This window comes from Balaenoptera borealis (assembly GCF_965194805.1).
Source record: "Balaenoptera borealis genome assembly, chromosome: 20".
NCBI classification, from domain to species: domain Eukaryota; kingdom Metazoa; phylum Chordata; class Mammalia; order Artiodactyla; family Balaenopteridae; genus Balaenoptera; species Balaenoptera borealis.
Window position 1 is genome coordinate 24,913,189 of NC_138879.1, and position 18,136 is coordinate 24,931,324.

The following is an 18,136-nucleotide window of genomic DNA, read 5'->3' on the forward strand; positions in this document are numbered from 1 at the left end:
ACTAAATACATAACAAAGCAAGCAACAGGCAAAAGAGCAGGGTGCAGCCCATCTTTGCAGAGGGGCACAGGGGTCTAGTGCAGAGGGCTCAATGAGCACCGAGGAGATGGGGGATACTGCTGCTTAGGGCAGGCAGAGGGGGCTCAATTAGCGGGAGCCTTACAAATGGGTTGCCTTTCAGTCCCTCGGTTCCCCAGCCCTACAGGGCAATCATCAGGTCATCAGAGTTTTATTCAAAGTTGGCACTTGCAGCTGGAGACCCTGTCTTGCATGGTGTAAGGGTCCCCTGTGGATAAGGTCACCAAACTCCTTGGTTTCCAGTTCTTTCCTGTCTCCAGCAGGCCTCTGGAGAAGTAACAGACAGCTTACAGCCCAGGAGATGTGCAGGCCTGGTCCAGTCTCGACTGTGGAGCTGGCTTTGGTGTGGGACTCAAGAGGCTCACTCAAGGCGGTGCTTGGGTCAGCATCCCAGCGAGCCCAGACTGTCAGCAGCTGGGCTCCACATAGTTCCCAGGGAAGAATCCAGACCCCTCTGAGCAGACGCCCTCACACCAGCCATCGGAGTAGCGGCGGGTGATGCAGATAACGGTGCCCTCAGAGAAGGAGAGTTCGTTGTCCTTCTGGCGGATGTATGGGTACAGTGTCACCACTGCAGGGCGGGAGGAGAAGGTGCCATGAGATGTGCCTCTTGCCCTGCCACAGGGATGCTGGTGCCCGCATACTGGACTCTAGGGAGCAACGTGGGGAGTGGGGCAGGAGATGCCTTCTCCAAAGCCCCGGGACTCCTCCCCAGCTGAGATAATATTCAATATCAGGCCGGCTGCTTCTCTTCTCTATGGGGGTGTGGGGAAAAACTGCCTCACCCCTTTGCAGCTGGAGGGGAGAATGGCTCTGGGCTAGAAGAGGGGGGAATCCTGACCCCAGGATCTGGTGCCTTTCAGTCCCAGGAGTCAAGTACCTTTCTCCAAGTATGCATCAGGGACCCAGCTGGGTTCTTCAGGCCCAAAGCCTGGTGGTGGCGGAGGTGGCAGCCCCAAATCATCTACATCCAAGGGTGGAGGAGGGGGCAGGTCCAGGGGCATGGGCAGCTCTGGGGCTGAGAGGGAAAGCAGAAAGGCTGCAAGTGTCACACAGGCAACCCCCTCCATGCCAAGAAACTTCAGTGTTGGAGAGCAGGGCCCCAGGATCTACCCATTTTTTGCAATCTGCTTTCAGCCCCCGTTCATCCTAGTCCTCCCACAATGCCTCTAGCAGGTAGTAGGTGCTCAGTAAATACAGTAGCATTGAACAGTTGTAGGGCTGTCAGACTCTGCCACTTGGCTGAGTGAGCCGAGGGACTTAGTTTAACCTCTCAGGCTCAGCTTCATCTATTAACTGGGAGTGTGAAGATCCTAGGAGGTTAAGTAAAAGTGAGAAAATGGATGAGAAGCTTTGACCCTGGGGTCTGGTATAAAGCAGGGGCTAAATTATGTTAGTTCACTCCCTCCACCGCCTTTCTTCCCGTTACTCCTGCCTTGGACAAAGTGATCACTGACATAGACCCAGTTGGATCCAACAAGGGTGAGGGTGGGGAGAAGTATTGGGAGGTGAGAACGACCCCAAAGTTGAGCTAGGAGGAGAGGGCAGAGCTCCTTACCCGGCGGGGGCAGGCACAGTTCCCCCAGCGGAGGGGGCGGCAGGAAACCGTCGGAGGCAGCAGGTGGAGGGGGTGGAGGTGGGAGTACTGCCTGCTCCTGAGTCGTGGAGACCCCACCGACACCTTCGGCGCTGCTGAAGACCAGAGAAAGCGGGCGCTCGGCTAGATTGGGGGCGGGGGGACACCTTCCTAACTCAGCACCCAACTGGCCCCGCCCCTTCCGTCATAAGCCCCGCCCCGTGACCCTGAGTACTCTTAACCCCCCACCCTTCACGACCACCCCCAACCTGGACCTGTGCGGCTCACCCGGCCGAGGCCAGGGAGGAGGCAGAGGAGGCGGCGGAGAGTTTGCCGTCCGGCACCACGGGGAGCTGCACAGGCTCGGGGATCCGGGGCGCTCTCCTGGGGGTGGGCAGAGAGAAGGGGTGCCGTCAAGGCGAAGGCATCAGGCGAGCAGGCGGTCGGTGCGGGGGGGAGGTGGCAACTGGCGGAGGAGGAAGTTTGGCGCCCGGCTTGAAGGGGGCTGTGGGGGAGTAGGGTTTCTGGATGGGGCGGCGCCGGTGAGAATTGCGGGGAGGCCTCACTCACCCCAGGGTGGCGGAGCCGGTTGTGGCAGGCGCCTTGATGCTCTTTCGAGACAGGGTCCCGGTCCGCGACAGCTGTGTGCTCAGATCCTGCGGGAGGAGCAGGGGCCGGGGCTGACACCCGGGGGGACCTGCAATAGCCCCCTCATCCCGGAGAGGAAATGGGGGAGGGGCAGACGAGAACTGGGAGGGAGAGCGCGGACACAGCAAGTTCCCGGTTCCACTTCCCAGCCCATTCTCCCACCCCACCCCACCCACTCTTGCTCGTTGCCTGGATCCCAGGCCTCAAGTCTGCCTAGGCTCAGACAGGCACGGTCAGAAGGCCACTTCCTCTGCATGGCCTCAGCGGCTGGGCCCCACCCGCTCGCAAAGCATCCCAGCGCTCAGCTTGGTGGTCCCTAACTCTGAGAAACCCCAACTCCAGTGCGCGGCTGAGGAGGTAGAGGTTGACTTAGAAATGTCCCACCTGTCATTTTCGCAGGCCTGGGGAACTGGCTTTGGGGAGTTTGGGGCAGAGAGGAGCAGAACATTTAGAGTGTACCGGTGACAAGGTGCAAGCCCACATGCAAGAGAGCACCTCTGTTAGTGACAGGGTTTCCCCGAGAGTGGGTGCATGGGGAGTGATGTCCTCTGCTACGCTTCACAAGGGACTCGAGCTCAAGCATAAAGAATTTAAGTTGGACAGAGGAAGAACTTTCTGGTGAGGAGGCCTGGTGACTGAAGGAGGGAGTGTGCTTTCTCTTTCTGGGGGGAGATGGCGTGTTAAGGATATCAAGGGGCCATTTAGATACAGGGGAATGTCCCATCTAATCTGGAATGTTGGAGTGTGGGGACAAGTAATCAACAAAATGGGATGGGGGGTGTCCTCTCCCACCTCTCAGAAGGACATGGGCTGTGAAGAAAATGCCAGAGTCATTCACAGTGTCCTCCTTTGAGTGGCTGCGTCCCGGCCCCTTCCCACCCAACAGCAGCTCTGGGGTGACTGTTCAGTGCAGTGACCTCAAACCTCCAGACAGAGGAAGTTGCCGATCTCATGTGGCTGGGCCGCCATTCTCATGCACACCCTGACATTCTCCCTCCCCCCTCTTCCCTTTCACACACACCCGCCACCCACAAGGATGGGGGGGGTGCCCAGATGTCACTCGCAGCAGATTGTGTGATACAGGGTAAAGGTCAGTTATGAAGAAAGGGGTCATGAAGAATTTTTAAGGAGGAAGCGGGGGGAGGGGACTTCTCTAAGGAGGCCTTGTGGAGTAGGGGAGCCACTTAGGGTGATGGCTTCAGGGAGTGAGGACGGAAAGGGACTGCAGCTTGGGACAGGAACATGCTTGAGGAAGAAAACTGAAGGTCTAGAGAGAAGAGAGTCATGAGGCAGAAGAAGGTGGGGGGACTTCCCTGGTGGTCCAGTGGTTAAGACTCTGCACTTCCACTGCAAGGGGCACAGGTTCGATCCCTGGTCAGGGAACTAAGATCCCGCATGCTGTGTGGCACAGCCAAAAAAAAAAAAAAGAAGAGGGTGAGTTGTGGAGAAAGAGGAGGAGCCCCTCTCTACCTTGACCCCATGACCGATGTCATCCAGGCAACCGAAGTTGAGGGGTCTCCTGTAGTACGGCGTGAGGGGAGGCAGGCTCTCAGGGGCGATGATTTTCTGGCTGGGGGGCAGCCGCTGGACGGTGGCTAAGGTGCCGATCTCCCTTCGGGCCACCTTCTCCATATGCATGTTCACCATCTGCAAGACAGGGTTGGAGATGACAGTGGGGCAGCCTCTGCACAGCGCCCTTCCCCTTAAGACTTTGGGGTGGGAGGAGGGACCATCGGAGACAGTGAAGTCCAGAGAAAGAGTGAGCTTTGTCCCCAAGGGCACACAGCATTTGGGGAAAGGGTTGCCAGTTGAGGATGGAGCCACTTTGGAGCAACTTCCTGGTGGAAGAGAACAAGGGTTATTATTAGCTGAGCAGGAACCGAGGAAGAGAAAACACAACATCCCTGGGGATGCTGGGAAGAGACTGGGTTGGCTTGGGAGCAGAGGGGGATAAAGTGGAGGTGGCTGAGAATTGTGGCTGGATCAGCTCTTCCTTTGGGGGGACAATAATATAAGTGAATTAACTTCCTCTTGGAATGTACTGTGGAGAAACCTACAGCACTGAGAGGGTGGGAACGCCAATCTGCTGGGGTGAGAGGAAAAGACACACCCACACTGAACATGTGAGTGATGCACAGGCCAGACCAATGTGTAGCTGGATCTGTGCGTGTGGTTTATGGGGCAATTCCTCGGCCAAGGATCCAGGAAGGAAGGAGGAGGGTGCGTATGCTAGATGGGCGGGGGGTGCTGTGTGGTGGTGGCAGTGCTTCCAGGGCTGAGGATGACCTTGCCAAGCAAGCACTCTGAGTCTGGGATATTTATAAAATCACCGCCTGTGTTTATATGGAAACAGGGTCCATTTGCCTCTTTCCTGTCCTATGCAGCCACTGTGATAGGGAGAGCCTGCTTTCTACCATGTAGGATAGAATTCAGAGAAAGATAAAGTTCTGCCATCAGGGAGTTCCTGGTCCGATGGGGCAGCAAGGCCCACCCCTGAGACACAGCCACAAAGACAAGAAGGCTCGAAAAGTTTGGGGAGTGCCAGCCTTCTGTGACAGAGGTGGGCGTTTGGACATGGAAGGAGGCAAGAAAGAACTTTTGCTGCAGAAGATGTCCAGGTGGGGCTGAAGAGTTGGGTCTGAGGTGAGCAGCATTCCCACAGCCCTTACCTGGCCCAGCGTGCTCACACGGGCTTCCACCTGCCGCAGGGCAGACGCCTGAAGGTCCAACATACGCAGAGTGTGTCCAGCCAGGTTGCCCACCTGGTAGGCCACGCTGGCCAGGGCCTGGGTGGTGAAGGCCATGGTCTCCTCCAGCGCCTTCCGTTTGTCTGTGGCCTGAAATACACACAGCCCTGGCCTGAGGCCAGCATGTTCCACTGGGGCCGTGGCTGGGTGCGCTGGGATGGGATAGGGTGTAGGGAAGGTGGGGGCTGAGTTGGGAGAAAGTGGCAACCCTCAGATGTTTGAGGAGGTTTCTGTAAGAATGACGTAGTAAGGGCTTCCCTGGGGTGCAGTGGTTAAGAATCCTCCTGCCAATGCAGGGGACATGGGTTCGAGCCTTGATCTGGGAGGATACCACATGCCGCGGAGCAGCTAGACCTGTGAGCCACAGCTGCTGAGCCTGCACTCTGGAGCCCGCGTGCCACAACTGCTGAGCCCGTGCGCCACAACTGCTGAGGCCCGCACGCCTAGAGCCCATGCTCTGCAACAAGAGAAGCCACCTCAATGAGAAGCCCGCACGCCGCGACAAAGCCCGCACATAGCAACGAAGACCTGACACAGCCAATAAATAAGTAAAATAAATTTAATTAAAAAAAAAAAAAAAAAAGAATGACGTACTAAGAAGGACTCAGGGGACATCAGGAAAGTGAATCTGCAGCCTTGAGGACTGGGTGCAAGGGAAGGAAAAGGCACCCTTCTCAAATAGTCACACAGGATTGGCCCCACCATCCTCCTGAAGAGATTTTGGTGGGGGGGTAAAGGGTGAATGGTAGAAAGGAAAGAGGACATCAGTACTGGCTGGAAGAGATATTCTCAGACTTGAAAACCAAACAACCAACCTCAGGCCCCCATCCCAGACCTTCTAACCAGAATCCCCTGGGCGTGAGGCCAATGAATCTGTACCTCTAAAAGTTCCTCAGGTGACTCCTGTGCTCCTGGTTTATCTCCAGTCTTCAAGTTGGTGTTTGGGAAGCAATAATCTGATCCATTTTATAGATAAGGAACTGAGGCCCAGGAAGAGTGACTTCAATCATTCATTCCCTCCAACAGCTTCCCAACACACTGAGAATAAAGCAACTTCTAACCGTGGCCTATGTAGGGCCTCACGAGGCTGGCTCCTGCTTTCTTCCTCACCCTCATTGCCTTCCGCTCTCCCTCACTCACGCCCCTCCAGCCACATTGGCCACTGGGTCTTTCTTCCTGATCAAGCTAAGATTGTTTCTACCTCAGGACTTTTTTTTTTTTTGTCTGCGTTGGATCTTTGTTGCTGTGTGCAGGCTTTCTCTATTTGCAGCGAGCAGGGGCTACTCTTCATTGCGGTGCACGGGCTTCTCATTGCGGTGGCTTCTCTTGTTGCAGAGCACGGGCTCGAGGTGTGCAGGCTTCAGTAGTTGTGGCACGCGGCCTCAGTAGTCATGGCACGTGGGCTCTAGAGCACAGGTTCAGTAGTTGTGGCGCACGGGCTTAGCTGCTCCGTGGCATATGGGATCCTCCCGGATCAGGGATCGAACATATCTCCCCTGCATTGGCAGGCGGGCTCTTAACCACTGTGCCACCAAGGAAGTTCCTCTACCTCAGGACTTTGCACTTGCTGTATTTCTTTCTAGAATCCTTATTGAATCTCAGCGCTTCAGAGACACCTTCTCTCACCACCCTAAGATCTCCTCCAGCCCACTTCTGTATTGACTCACTATCAGATTTACTCTGTTCTCTTTTCTTCATAGCACTGAGCACTATCAGAAATTATTTATCTATGTACTTTATTATCTATACACACACACACACACACACACAAATGTAAGCATTGTGAGGGCAGGGAGCGCATCTGTTATATTCTGTATCCTATCCTGGAATAGTGCCCAACACACAGACGATACTTAATGAATATGTGTCTGTGAGTTACTCAGCGGATGGAATGCAAACCCAGACACTTGCTGGGCATCTTCCTGCTGCGTGCCAGGCACTGTGCCAGGTGCTGGCCAGGGCCACACTTCCAGTCAGTGGTGGTGGGGTGGGCAGGGAGTGGCTGAAGACAGAAGAGGGGTTTTTTTCCGTCCCAGATCGGACTGTGCGGGCTGGGACAAAGCTTCTCCAGTCATTTGGTTCCCCAGACAGCTTCCTCATCTCAGGTCAGGGACATGGAGGGCAGGGGGCCAATCCATGGCAAGTCTGGGGAGAGGCCAGCGGAGTGACCAGCAAGGCTGCACACTGGGGTCTCCTTGCTAAGGGCTCTCAGGTACTCCTCAGGGCCTGCAGTGGAGAACAGACCTAGAACCTGTCCGAGCAGGGTGCTGAGAGAGACCTGAGTGCCTCCAGTGTAGCCCAAGCCAGGCTCGAGCCAAAGGGCAGGCCCAGAACCTTCTGGACAGCACACACACACACACACACACACACACACACACACACACCCCGCCCCACCCCCACCCCCCACGCTTTTCCCCTCAGGTGCTCCTCCCTGCCTTTCTGTTCCAACTGAGGGAAAGAGCTGCTCGTTTGCATCCAATTTACATCTCATCAACATATGTAACCAAGTGCCTTGAAAAGGCAAAGAAATCAAACCAGAAAGCATAGCAGGTCTTATTCTAGTTCAAGACCTTCCTTTAGTAGGCAAGGAAATGAACAAAGGCCCAGAATGGAGCAGTGACTACTTCTCTGGTCTTAGCTGGCCTCTCCTGTACTGTCCCCTCCCTGGACTGGCATATGGAATTCATCACTGGATTTTTCCTGTCAGTCCAAACAGGAAAAATGTCTGCTTGGGCCCAGCTCTGGGAGGCTAGAGCCTGGATGCCTACTGACCCCTGGCTTTGCTCTTAATCGAAAGTGAGGTCTGGAGGGACAAAGGTCTGGGATCCATCTTCATGGCTGACTGCTTATTCATCATGCAAATCACCCTGTCTACAAATTCAATGGACCCTGACAGAGAACTCTGCAGTTCACCCCAGCCTGCCCTCCCCCATTCCCCATGGGTTTCCTGACACCTGGTTGGGGTGGAGGGAGGGGTGAGGGAGGGAGGGAGGTCGTGGGAACGAGGCTTTGTTTAAGACCAGTTCTGAGAAGTCATCCAAACACTTCCCAAGCATTTGCTCCCCCAGACAAAGATCGTCAGAGAAGTCTGGAAAGGTAACTGGTTGTGTGGTCTAGTAGTTAGTGTTCTGCATGAAGGAAGCATAAATCTACAGATTCTGACCTGGGTCAGGGCTTCCGATGCCCTGAGTGTTTTTGCAAGGGCTGCTTCACCTCACTAGAATTGACTTTTAATATCTATATGTGTCTTCCATCCTTCTGATGAAAGATGATGATGATGGTGATAATGATAACAGCTGCCATTTATCCTGCACTTCTTAAGGAGGAGGCGCTGGGCTAAATGCTTTAATACATTATTACATTTAACCCATATGACCACTGTGAAGGAAGATATAAGAATCAGAGGGGAAACTTGTCCCAGGTCCAGGAGTTGGAAATTGGACTCAGCTCTTTGCGACCTCAAATTCTGTGTGCACACTGTGTGCAAACGAGAACCCATCTGGAAGTGCTCTGAGATGCGCAGAAGTTACTGAAGGAATGGGAAGGCCAGCCTCCATCCTAGTCCATAGAAGGAGCATGCCTTCCAGTGCTTGGAGAATAGAGCTGGTTTACAAGCCACATTCCAGCTCATCTGCAGTAGCTACAATCAGTCACTCAATATCTACACGTGGGGTAGCATTTTCAACCAGAGGTTTGGGGGTGCTGCTCTGGAGTCAGAGTTGCCGGTTCGAATCCAGGTTCTACCACTAGCTTGGAGACCTTGGGAAAGTGAGTTAACTTCTCCGAAGCTCAGCCTCCTGGTTGTGAAGTGGGAGTGGTCCTCACCTCACAGACTGGGGTGAGGACTGAAGGAGGCGATGAGGGCAGTTTGGGTGCAGAGCAAAGTGCCTTAACTGTTGCTATCATTGACTCTCTTTAATCTGCCATTTTCCCATAAGCACTTGCTCCTTTTATTATTATTTTTTTCCACACTCCTACTGAGCCGGGAGGTCCCAGTGCAAATAACTATCTTAAAATCATACAGCATGTCAGGGAGGGGAAGGCAGGGAGGAAAGGGCTCATCTTCAGAAGTCAGGAGTCCTGGGCTGATGCCCGCTCTACCATTGCCAAGCTGTATGACTTGGACAAGTCACCTCACCTCCCTGAACTGTTGTTTCTTCATCTATGAAATTGGAATAATGATACTGTCTCACAAGGCGGTTATGAGGGTTAATGAAATAACAGAGGTGCTCGATCGTTGTTAAGTTTCCCGTGCTCCAGACTTGCGGTCCTGGGACAACCCCACAATTTAGAAAACTATTCTAAAATGCCACTATCCTTATCTTTTGCCAGTAGCCTGTTCCCGGCAGTCGTATTGTCCATCTCCCTGCCTCTGAGTCAGAACCCATCTCTTTAACCTAGCGTAACCATCTCTCGGCTCTCCCTCAGATATCAGGAACAGAACTTTCCCTCGTCCATCTCAAGTTCATGACAATGGGAAGAAGTTCTTCTGAAGTCTCACCTAGAGCCAGCTTGAACATGGAATGATGGCACCAACAGGTGTGTGAGGACAAGTCTTTTGGGCCTCTGGATCTGAGTGCAAGGCTAGGAGGGAGATGAGCCTAGGATGAGGCCTGTAGCAGGACAGGGTAGTGCTGCCTGCCGGGCATCTCTGAGGCTCTGGGAGAGAGAAGGGGCACAGTGGGGGCTTGGGGAGCATGAGTCAGCGTTAGAGTTTGCGGGACTGGGATGAAGCCGACCTGGAGTGGGAGGCTAGATCAGCCAAGGCCCAGGCCGAGCACCTGTCAGGATGGGGTCCGGGCCCCTGGAGGGGCTGGGCCGCCGGGGCCGCGCCTGCTCTGCTTACCTGCACGTAGTTGTCCTCGCAGTAGTCTGCGACTCGCAGCAGGGAGCTGTAGTTGCCCTGCAGGGCCTCCCGGCCCGTGGGGATCTCAAACTCCTGCAGCTGCTGCAGCTCCGCCATGGCCCCCCGCCTCTGCCTGGCTCCCCGGGGAGCCCGCTGGCTTTGCGCCTCACCCCGCCCTTGATTGGTCGCTCCGCCTTCCCTCCCTCTCACTGCTTTTGGTTTCCTCTGCTTGAGAGACCCAAACCCACTTGCAAAGGGCAGACATGCTCATTCCGGCACAAGAGGAAGTTAGTCCCCGCTCCCTGGGCCTGTGCTTCTCTGTCCCCTGCCCAGGCGAAGGGGGAAGCTGGGGGTCCCTTGCGGGGGCCCAGCCCCCCAATCCCTCCCAGCAGAGGAAGCCAAGGTCGGGGCGGCTGTGATTGCTCCCTGGGCCTGGAGAGGAAACTGCAACGGGGGCTGGGATGGGAGACAGGAGGAAGGGGGCTGGCCTGCTCTGGGGGTGGAGATGGATTTTCCACTCATGGAAGGGGAGGAAAGGGCAGAGGGTGGGGGCTTCCTTGGGAAGCTCGGGGATGAGTCACCAAGAGACAGGGGACTGGAGGGTGGAGAGGATATGGAGACCGGTTGTGCTCGGGGCCACATGTGGGGCGGTGGTGCCGCAACAATGGAAAACAGTCGAAGCAGCAGCCGGGGAAACCAGGCTGGACACTGGGAAGATACAGCCAGAGGTCCCCTGAGAATCATCATCAAGTCTCTGAAGGGTCACCTGCAATGAAGATCTGGTGTACATACATGCTCTGTGCCTGATAGCGGCAGGACAAGATGAAATTGACCAAGCGTAGAATCAGGGACTCGGATGGGACAACAGGAAGGACTTGGCTTTGAGAAGCACTAGGTTTAAATTCCAGATTAACAGGTCAGTCTTAGGAGGCAGCGGTGGCCGGAGCCCTGAGCCCGCCTCAGGAGGTCTGTGCTCCATCTCCTGCATTCACAGGAGACTCAGACTGGATGACGTCCGGGGTCCTGTCCTGATCTCAATTTCTTAGTGCTCAGAGCTGTGAGTGGGACTTGGATCCTGGAGCAGGGGAAGTTAGGACGGACTCCGGGGCTCCTCCCCGCCCCTCCCACTGGGGATTCTGTCATTCATTCTAGAGTCAGGAGAAAAAAGAGGATCCCTCACTGACCACATCGGTCCCTTAACATCTGCTCCTTGAGAGGGTTCCCTGTCATTGGACGGGCGTCAGCCTGAGCAGGAGCTCAGTGACTGTTAAATGGCATAGCCCTTGGGTGGTCCTGGGAGGAGACCAAGAGAGAGATCAGGACGTTGGCCCTGAGCTCAGGGACTGCTGAGGGAGACCCACACATGGGGCTCAAGAGAAGGCATGGAGGCAAAGAAGTGTGGACACAGGTATTAGAGGTAGCCATGGGCCCAAGTGCTGACAGGCACAGCGTCCTGAGTACATTTTTACTGAATGAGTGAATGAAGATTGAGCTGGGAGAATCTTGTAAGGTGAAATGGTGGGGCTCGAAATGGGGACACAAGGCTTCTCGGGTGAGGGAAGTTAGGAGCTGGTCTAGGAATTGCCTCACTGGGAAGAATAGCCTCAGAGCAGGCTCAGAGGTAGGGGAGGAGAGGGCTTGGGAGAGAAGGCTGGGGAAGGGGAGCAATCAGGGCTGGAGGGTGAGAACAGGGAAGTGGGCTCTAAGCCAGAGGGGTCATTACAGGAGGGGGACCGATGCAGGGGGCAGGGTGCCTGCAGTGGTGGCAGTCTTGGAGGCTCAGGCTGTTGGGTGGGCTTAGAACCTTGAGCCTATGATCAGCTTAGGCATCAGAGATTTGGGCTTCCAAACCATCTGCTTTATCCAAAGACTTTCAGCTGATGAGGAGCTAGGAGGCTCAAACTCCATCTTGTCTGGATCGGGGACAAGACTTGAAGTGCACGTTCTTTCTTGGCAGGTAAGAGGGGCTAAGGTTGCACTGGGCTGATGATAAATGTATTGTGTTCATTAAGTGCCAGGCAGTGTGTTAAAATATTTTACATGCATTATTTTCTTAGTACTCACAATAATCATATAAGGTAGGTACCATTATTATACCCATTTTGCAGATGGGGAAACTAAGGCTCCAGGAGGATGAGCAACTTGCCTAAGTCCACACAGCTTGGAAGCAGCAGAGTCACGATCAGAGTTGGAGTCTGGCAGATTCCAGAGTCTTTCTCTTAGTCACTAAACTACTCTCTCTTCTGACAGGACCTGGAGTTTCCTGAAAACTTCTACCTGTGTCATTAGGTGGAACAATGACTTTGCTTCCCAAATCTGCCTCACTGAAAAAAACCCTTCTCCACGCTCTGATTCCCTTTCCTTCCATAGACAGGTCTTATCTAAAGGGCAAAGATTGTGTGTGCCTCCCCCATGAGGCTGGGAGCATCCTCTCCTCCGGAGGCTAGACTCATAATGGGGTGGGGGCGGGGGTGCAGTGAATCTACGGTGAGTGATGAGAATATACGGTGAGCAGGGAAGAGGGTAGAAGTTGAGGTGTGGGGAGTACAGAGGAGGGAGCTGGGGGAGCCCAGGGGATTTGCAATCCCAGCTGTGGAATCCTTTCCAGGACCTGGTCTCTCCAGGGCAGGATGGCCCAGGAGCTCAGCGAGAAGGAGCTCTTAAAGATGGAGGTGGAGCAGCTGAAGAAGGAAGTGAAGAACCCAAGAGCTCCGGTGAGCCTCCTATTCCCTTCCCTGCTCCCTCTTCTCCATCCCTTTCTGGTCCTCATGGAGCCGGGACACAAAGGAGGAAGTGATGGACAGCCCGGTGGTGGTCCTTCTCCAGGGCAGTAGAAAGAGCAGGAGGTGCCTCTGGAATGGGCTGGGAAGTGGAAGGAGGCCAGGGTTTGATCCCACAAAGGTGTGTAAGAGATAACCTCAGAGCCTGGAGGGCTCAACGTGTCCGGCCCTGTCCCTGGGCCAGGCCTGGCCAAAAAGTCCCTCACAGTAAGAGTCAGGCTTTGCGGTTCTGGTCGAGGAACTCACACCTGCCTGTGCCTCTCATCTTTCTCCTCTCTGGCCTCTATCCCCACCCTGCCCAGAAGCCTGCTTTCTTGGGACTGAACAAATCATGAATCCTGAGCAACAGACAAGGGCTAGAACCACACTTTACTTTCTTGCAGATTTCGAAGACAGGAAAGGAAATCAAGGATTACGTGGAGGCCGAAGCAGGAAATGACCCTCTTCTCAAAGGCATCCCTGAGGACAAGAATCCCTTCAAGGAAAAAGGCAGTTGTATGATAAGCTGATGGCACTGGAGCCCCTCACCCTGAATGCCTGCCCCTCCTCAGCCCCCTCCGTATCCAGAACCAAGTATCCTGGGACGCCCAGGGAACCAGTGGATGTTCACCTTCTCTTAGTCACAGAATGAGTAAAGATGTCTGGCTGCATGCATCATGAATCCATTCCCCAGTCCTGCTTTGAACTCTTCTCTCCCATTACCACCTGCTAGGTCACTGCTGACCCCACTTGGAAACACTCCCAGGAAAGCTTCCCTGGCTCAGCAGTTGACACCTAAACTCGTGGGGTCTGAAAAGACTGCAGTTCCCTGAGACCCGGGACAGTCCTTGGGAAACAGTTACTCCTCCCATTTCCCCCCTCCACTGTCTGCCTAGGAACCAGAATTTCCATTCAGAGCTTTTGGGTTGAGGACTGGAGTTGGGGGGTCCTTTTCCCCCACGTCATGTCCGGTCCTGTGGAACTCCTCCTAGTCATTTGGATCACCCCAGATGGCCTGGTGACAAAAAGAGCTTGTAAAGTCATGATGTCATGATTTATTGAATATTATTGAGTGCCTGTTCCATGCTGGGCTAGGTTAGAAAAGTGAGCTAAATTCAAATGGCTCTTATTTTCATGGAATTTAGCATAGAAGGCATGAAACAGGGATACAGTTTAATCAGTAAGTGCTGCCGTGAAGAAAGGAAAGTCAAGGGTGGTGCAGGAACACACAGCAGGTGGGCAGTCAGGGCAATGTGAACTGTCAAAGTGAACTGTTGCAGGCAAGTGGGGGGTGCAGGGTGAGGACAAACCTGGGAGGGGTAAAACATGGGGCTGGAGAAGAAGATGAGGTCAAGTCTAAAGGACCTTGCTGTGAGCTCAGGTAAGAACTTTCTTTTTGACCCTCATTGCAATAGGAAGCTGCTGAGGGTATTTAAGCCGCAGAAGGCCAGGTTTTTTTTTTTTGTTTTTTTTTTTTTTATTTATTTATAGCTGTGTTGGGTCTTCGTTTCTGTGCGAGGGCTTTTCTCTAGTTGCGGCAAGTGGGGGCCACTCTTCATCGCGGTGCGCGAGCCTCTCACTATCGCGTCCTCTCTTGTTGCGGAGCACAGGCTCCAGACGCGCAGGCTCAGTAATTGTGGCTCACGGGCCTAGTCGCTCCGCGGCATGTGGGATCTTCCCAGATCAGGGCTCGAACCCGTGTCCCCTGCCTTGGCAGGCAGATTCTCAACCACTGCGCCACCAGGGAAGCCCAGAAGGCCAGGTTTTGATTAGCATAAGGGAGGCTGGATCCTGCTAAGGTCTGGAAGACTAATTCCTAGGCCTTGTTAGCAAGAAGATTACTGTCTAAAGGAGCCACAGACAGACATTCATGATACAACGCATTCAGTGCAATGTCAGAGAGGTCTGCGTGGAGTATGAGGGGGACACATAGAAGGGCTATCAAATCCAGCTGAGTGGCTGCGTTGCACCCTGGGAGGGAGGACAGGAAAGGCCTCGAAAAGTAGGTGATATTTGGAGCTGAGTCCTAAGGGGTTAAGTTGTAAAGGGTGGATGGGTGGCAAATCTGGTTGAAGGGGCAGTATGAACAGAGGAATCGATGAAAGAAGAAGAAAAAAAGAACATGGGTTTGAATGCAAACACTCATCAGATCAGTTGCTGGAATGTCAAGAGAAAGGCCTAGATTTTTAGGATCTGCTGCTAGAGAGGTGGGGTTGGAGACCATCAGAGGGTCTTGTTTGCAATACTAAACCACTGAATCTGCTGGGAGTGGGTTGGTAATGTTTGCGTTTAGAAGGGAATAGCTTTTGACAAGATGGAAAGGAGAAAGAGTGGAAGCAGAGAGGGAGTTAAGGAGATGATTGTGAGCTCAGGGAAGAGGTGGGTTAGGGCAGTGGCTATAAGTCTAGAGGGGGAGCTCTTTGCGAAATAAAGTTTTCAGATCTTGACATCTCATTGAGAGATAGGCGAGGGACAGGTAGTGGTCAAGGATGCTGAAGAGTTTCTGGCTTGGGGGGTGAGAGAGAGAATTGAAAGCAAGTATCTGAAAACAAACCTAACATAATACATTGAGCTGAAAACAAACCTAACATAATACATTGATCTGAAAACAAACCTAACATAATACATTGAGCTGAAAACAAACCTAACATAATACATTGAGCTGCAAACTCCCTCAACCCCTCCCCAGTGGGCCACAGCCCCACGGTGTGTCCTGCTCCTACAGGTGAGGTCATGGGCCACTGGTCAGAATCCAGGATCTCCCGGGAACCGTCCACTCCTTTCCCAATTCCATAGTAACCACACTACCCCATTCTGTGACCTCAATAATAAGTTCAGCCACCCCAATATACTCTGCTTAAGAGCAGGAAAAGAAGAGGAAACATTTAAATATAATACTTTTTTTTTTTTAATGGGGAAATGTTAATATTCCATATGGCTCCATCAGTGAGAAAGGAAAAACAGATGGGGGCTACAGTCATATGGGTGTAGGTCATGGGCTATGGCTTCCTTCTTGGTTGGAGTTCTTGGTCCAGGGGCTGACTCCCACCTTCATTCCTCAGGACTCTGAACCCTTATCAGGGCTCCAGGTAGAGCAGTGGTTTCTTCTGCTCACCTTTGTTACCTGAAAAACCCAGTCTGCCTCCTGGTGGGTGTCAAGCTAAAAGACACAACCAAGCCAAAGAGTGGGAGAAGGATTTATTACTTACAGCAAGTAAGGAGAACACCAGGGATCTTTCCCAAAGCAGTAAAATTGGGGAAGTTTTAAGCTAAGGATACATGCATATTCATGAAGGGTCCACAGGAGTCCAAGCTTGAGTTGATTGAAGTCATGAGGGTCAAAAAAGGTCCACATCATTATCCCTTAGGTTCCAGCTGATCTGGTGGTTGAGCGCTTTAGGCTAATCTTTACCAGTGAAGCAGAACTGGGAGTCTTTACAACTGGTATATTATCTTTGATATAGTACAATAACTTCTCTCACCTGATAACAGTTGTTTGTTTCTGCATTCTTTTGTTCCCTTAAGATCTTTAATTACTGAGACCTGTTCAAGGGCAAGCATTGTGGCCAGGCTTAGATCATCAAATGGCTTAGGCCAAAAATGGCCTCTCTTATGTCAAGAAAGCCATGCCTGGTTCTCTTTCTCCAGGGGCCCCTTACCTTATCTACTTACACCTTTACTCAGGGCACAGTGCCCCAGAGGTTCTCTTGGCTCCACCTGTACCCTCCTAGTCCCCCTAAGATGTGGTGACCATCATAGGACCTCAAGATCAGTGGTGGGCCCAACAGCCTGACTCCCTTTTCTGTCTGTTTTCCTAGTGCCAGGGGAGATTCCAGTGGCCAAAGGCAATCTCAGCTTCCACTTCAAAGGAATTAGTATTTTGTGCCCTGGTGACAGCATTCCTTCCTTCACATGAGCAAGTTCAGAGGGCAAGAATGATGTTCTGAGGGTGGGTCACTGAAGTAATCCGAGCCACCCTTCTCCACCTCCACCCCACAGATCCCTGAGCCTTTTGCCATGAAAGGAAAGCACCAGATGGATGTTGTTACTGGTTCAGGTCAGAGCACGTCCAGCAGGCTCTTCACAGCACCTCATCTTTGGAACATGGTATCTCCTCGCTGGCACCAAACTGGGGCTTCACCAGGCCAGCGCTCACTCTGTAAGGCCACCAACGTCCAGATGATGGACCAGATTGACAAACCCCTAGGGACTTTTGCTTTACTGGGATGGAGGAAGAGGGCTGTGAAAAGACCAAGCAGAGAGGGTCAGAGGTGTGGGGACACCAAGCAGAGACACGATCATTGAAATTCTGATGATCCTGAGCAGTAAAATGATGCCAAGCCAGGAAAAGGGAGGAAGGCGGGTGGGATGCTCTTGAACTTCTGATTTCCTGGTCAACTAACATCCAGCTGAATAATTCCCAAGTGTCAAATTCTCTAGCACCTTCCTTCCACACTGCACGTTCGCCGGAGACTCCCAGGATGAAATTCCCAGGCATCAGAAGGAGGAGAGGGGAAGAGGAGACAGCTGACTCGTTAATTCCAGGCTCAGCTCCTAGGGCTGGCTGCAGCTTGAAATCCTGCCTAGTGGATCAGGCAGCTCCCCCTCCACCCCTGCAGCCCTAGGGAGTGGAGTGGGGGCCGGGGTCTTATCTGCTCAGCATGTTGGTACCTCAGGCAGAGGGCAGTTACCCAACCCTGACCTCAGGGTCTCTGGGAAAGTTAGTCAGAGCCCCCAGCCACCTCCCACTAGTTCCCCAGCTGAGCTTGAGGCCTGGGGACTTTGTGGGTGTATTCCACCTGTGCTGTCACACGGGGCCCCCTGCTTAGAAGGGCCCTGTGCTTCATTTAACACTCTGTTGCTTCCATCTTGAAATTCTCAATTTTTGAACAAGGGTCCCACACTTTCATTTTGTCCTGGGCCAACATGTGTCTGGTCCTGTGTAGGGAGACAGAGGCCCTGGCCTGCTGGAGAAGGCAGGATGCTTATCCAGGGGCAGGGTTTAAAGTGGGGCTCAAAATAGCATCGAAATGCTCGTACTCCCTGCCCCCCTCCACCATTTCTGAGGGTTAGAAGCTGGGGTTGGTGGGGGGGTGACTCTGCAGTAGTGTCTCCATGTCCCCCTGGCCCCTCTGACTTTTCTCTACCAGACCACGGAAATGGGTGAAGGGGGTGACATCACCTGCAGCATCGGAGCTGAGGAAACAGACCAGTGGGGCCAGGAGAGGAGAAAAAGGCCAAGAAGAGACGAGGACTCTGCCCACTCCCCCATGCCGTCTGATCAGATGCAAATTCCTCAAGACTCTACCTTCTACCCTGGTCACACACTCATCTGTCTATCCCTTTGTTCCAACAGCCTCCCACTGAGCTCCCCTCATCTGGCCCCTCTACTCCCACCCCCAATGCCTTGGCTGCAGTGTCTTTCTGTGGCTCCCTTGCTTACTTCCTGTAAGACTTGTGGGTTTAGCACCAAGGCCCTTCC

The 18,136-nt window shown here is 53.4% G+C and overlaps 2 protein-coding genes across 6 annotated transcripts; one reads left to right on the forward strand and one right to left on the reverse strand.

The window, feature by feature from the left end:
- Positions 1-213: 213 nt before the first annotated feature.
- ABI3 (ABI family member 3) lies at positions 214-10,319 on the reverse strand. 3 transcript variants are annotated; one of them, XM_082373177.1, is made up of 8 exons: positions 9,896-10,319; positions 4,972-5,139; positions 3,773-3,949; positions 2,225-2,310; positions 1,943-2,038; positions 1,637-1,770; positions 959-1,096; positions 214-649 (listed from the first exon to the last, which is right to left on the reverse strand). In XM_082373177.1, exons 1-8 carry the CDS (start codon positions 10,010-10,012, stop codon positions 486-488), a joined length of 1,080 nt encoding a protein of 359 aa, XP_082229303.1. In that variant the 5' UTR covers positions 10,013-10,319; the 3' UTR covers positions 214-485. The 3 variants fall into 3 exon arrangements, with proteins under 3 accessions (XP_082229303.1, XP_082229302.1, XP_082229301.1); XM_082373176.1 differs by having other exon boundaries at positions 2,225-2,334; XM_082373175.1 differs by having other exon boundaries at positions 1,637-1,767; positions 9,896-10,053.
- Positions 10,320-10,459: 140 nt separating this feature from the next.
- Positions 10,460-16,720, forward strand: GNGT2 (G protein subunit gamma transducin 2). 3 transcript variants are annotated; one of them, XR_014238636.1, is made up of 4 exons: positions 10,460-11,852; positions 12,504-12,609; positions 13,059-14,105; positions 14,417-16,720. XR_014238636.1 is itself a non-coding variant. In XM_082373242.1 (3 exons), the coding sequence occupies exons 2-3, from the start codon at positions 12,526-12,528 to the stop codon at positions 13,182-13,184; spliced, it is 210 nt and encodes a 69-aa protein (XP_082229368.1). In that variant the 5' UTR covers positions 10,460-11,852; positions 12,504-12,525; the 3' UTR covers positions 13,185-16,720. The 3 variants fall into 3 exon arrangements, 2 of the variants coding, with proteins under 2 accessions (XP_082229368.1, XP_082229369.1); XM_082373242.1 differs by having other exon boundaries at positions 13,059-16,720; XM_082373243.1 differs by having other exon boundaries at positions 10,460-12,609; positions 13,059-16,720.
- Positions 16,721-18,136: the final 1,416 nt, after the last annotated feature.

Excerpts from the sequence above, each read along its gene's own strand:
- ABI3 (XM_082373176.1), bottom strand. The coding sequence starts at position 10,012 with ATGGCGGAGCTGCAGCAGCTGCAGGAGTTTGAGATCCCCACGGGCCGG. Across the intron at positions 2,335-3,772 it reads ACATCGGTCATGGGGTCAAG|CCCCGGCCCCTGCTCCTCCC; the intron begins GTAGAGAGGGGC and ends CCCGGGTGTCAG. Across the intron at positions 1,771-1,942 it reads TCCTCCCTGGCCTCGGCCGG|CAGCGCCGAAGGTGTCGGTG; the intron begins GTGAGCCGCACA and ends TCTGGTCTTCAG.
- GNGT2 (XM_082373243.1), top strand. The coding sequence starts at position 12,526 with ATGGCCCAGGAGCTCAGCGAGAAGGAGCTCTTAAAGATGGAGGTGGAG. Across the intron at positions 12,610-13,058 it reads TGAAGAACCCAAGAGCTCCG|ATTTCGAAGACAGGAAAGGA; the intron begins GTGAGCCTCCTA and ends ACTTTCTTGCAG.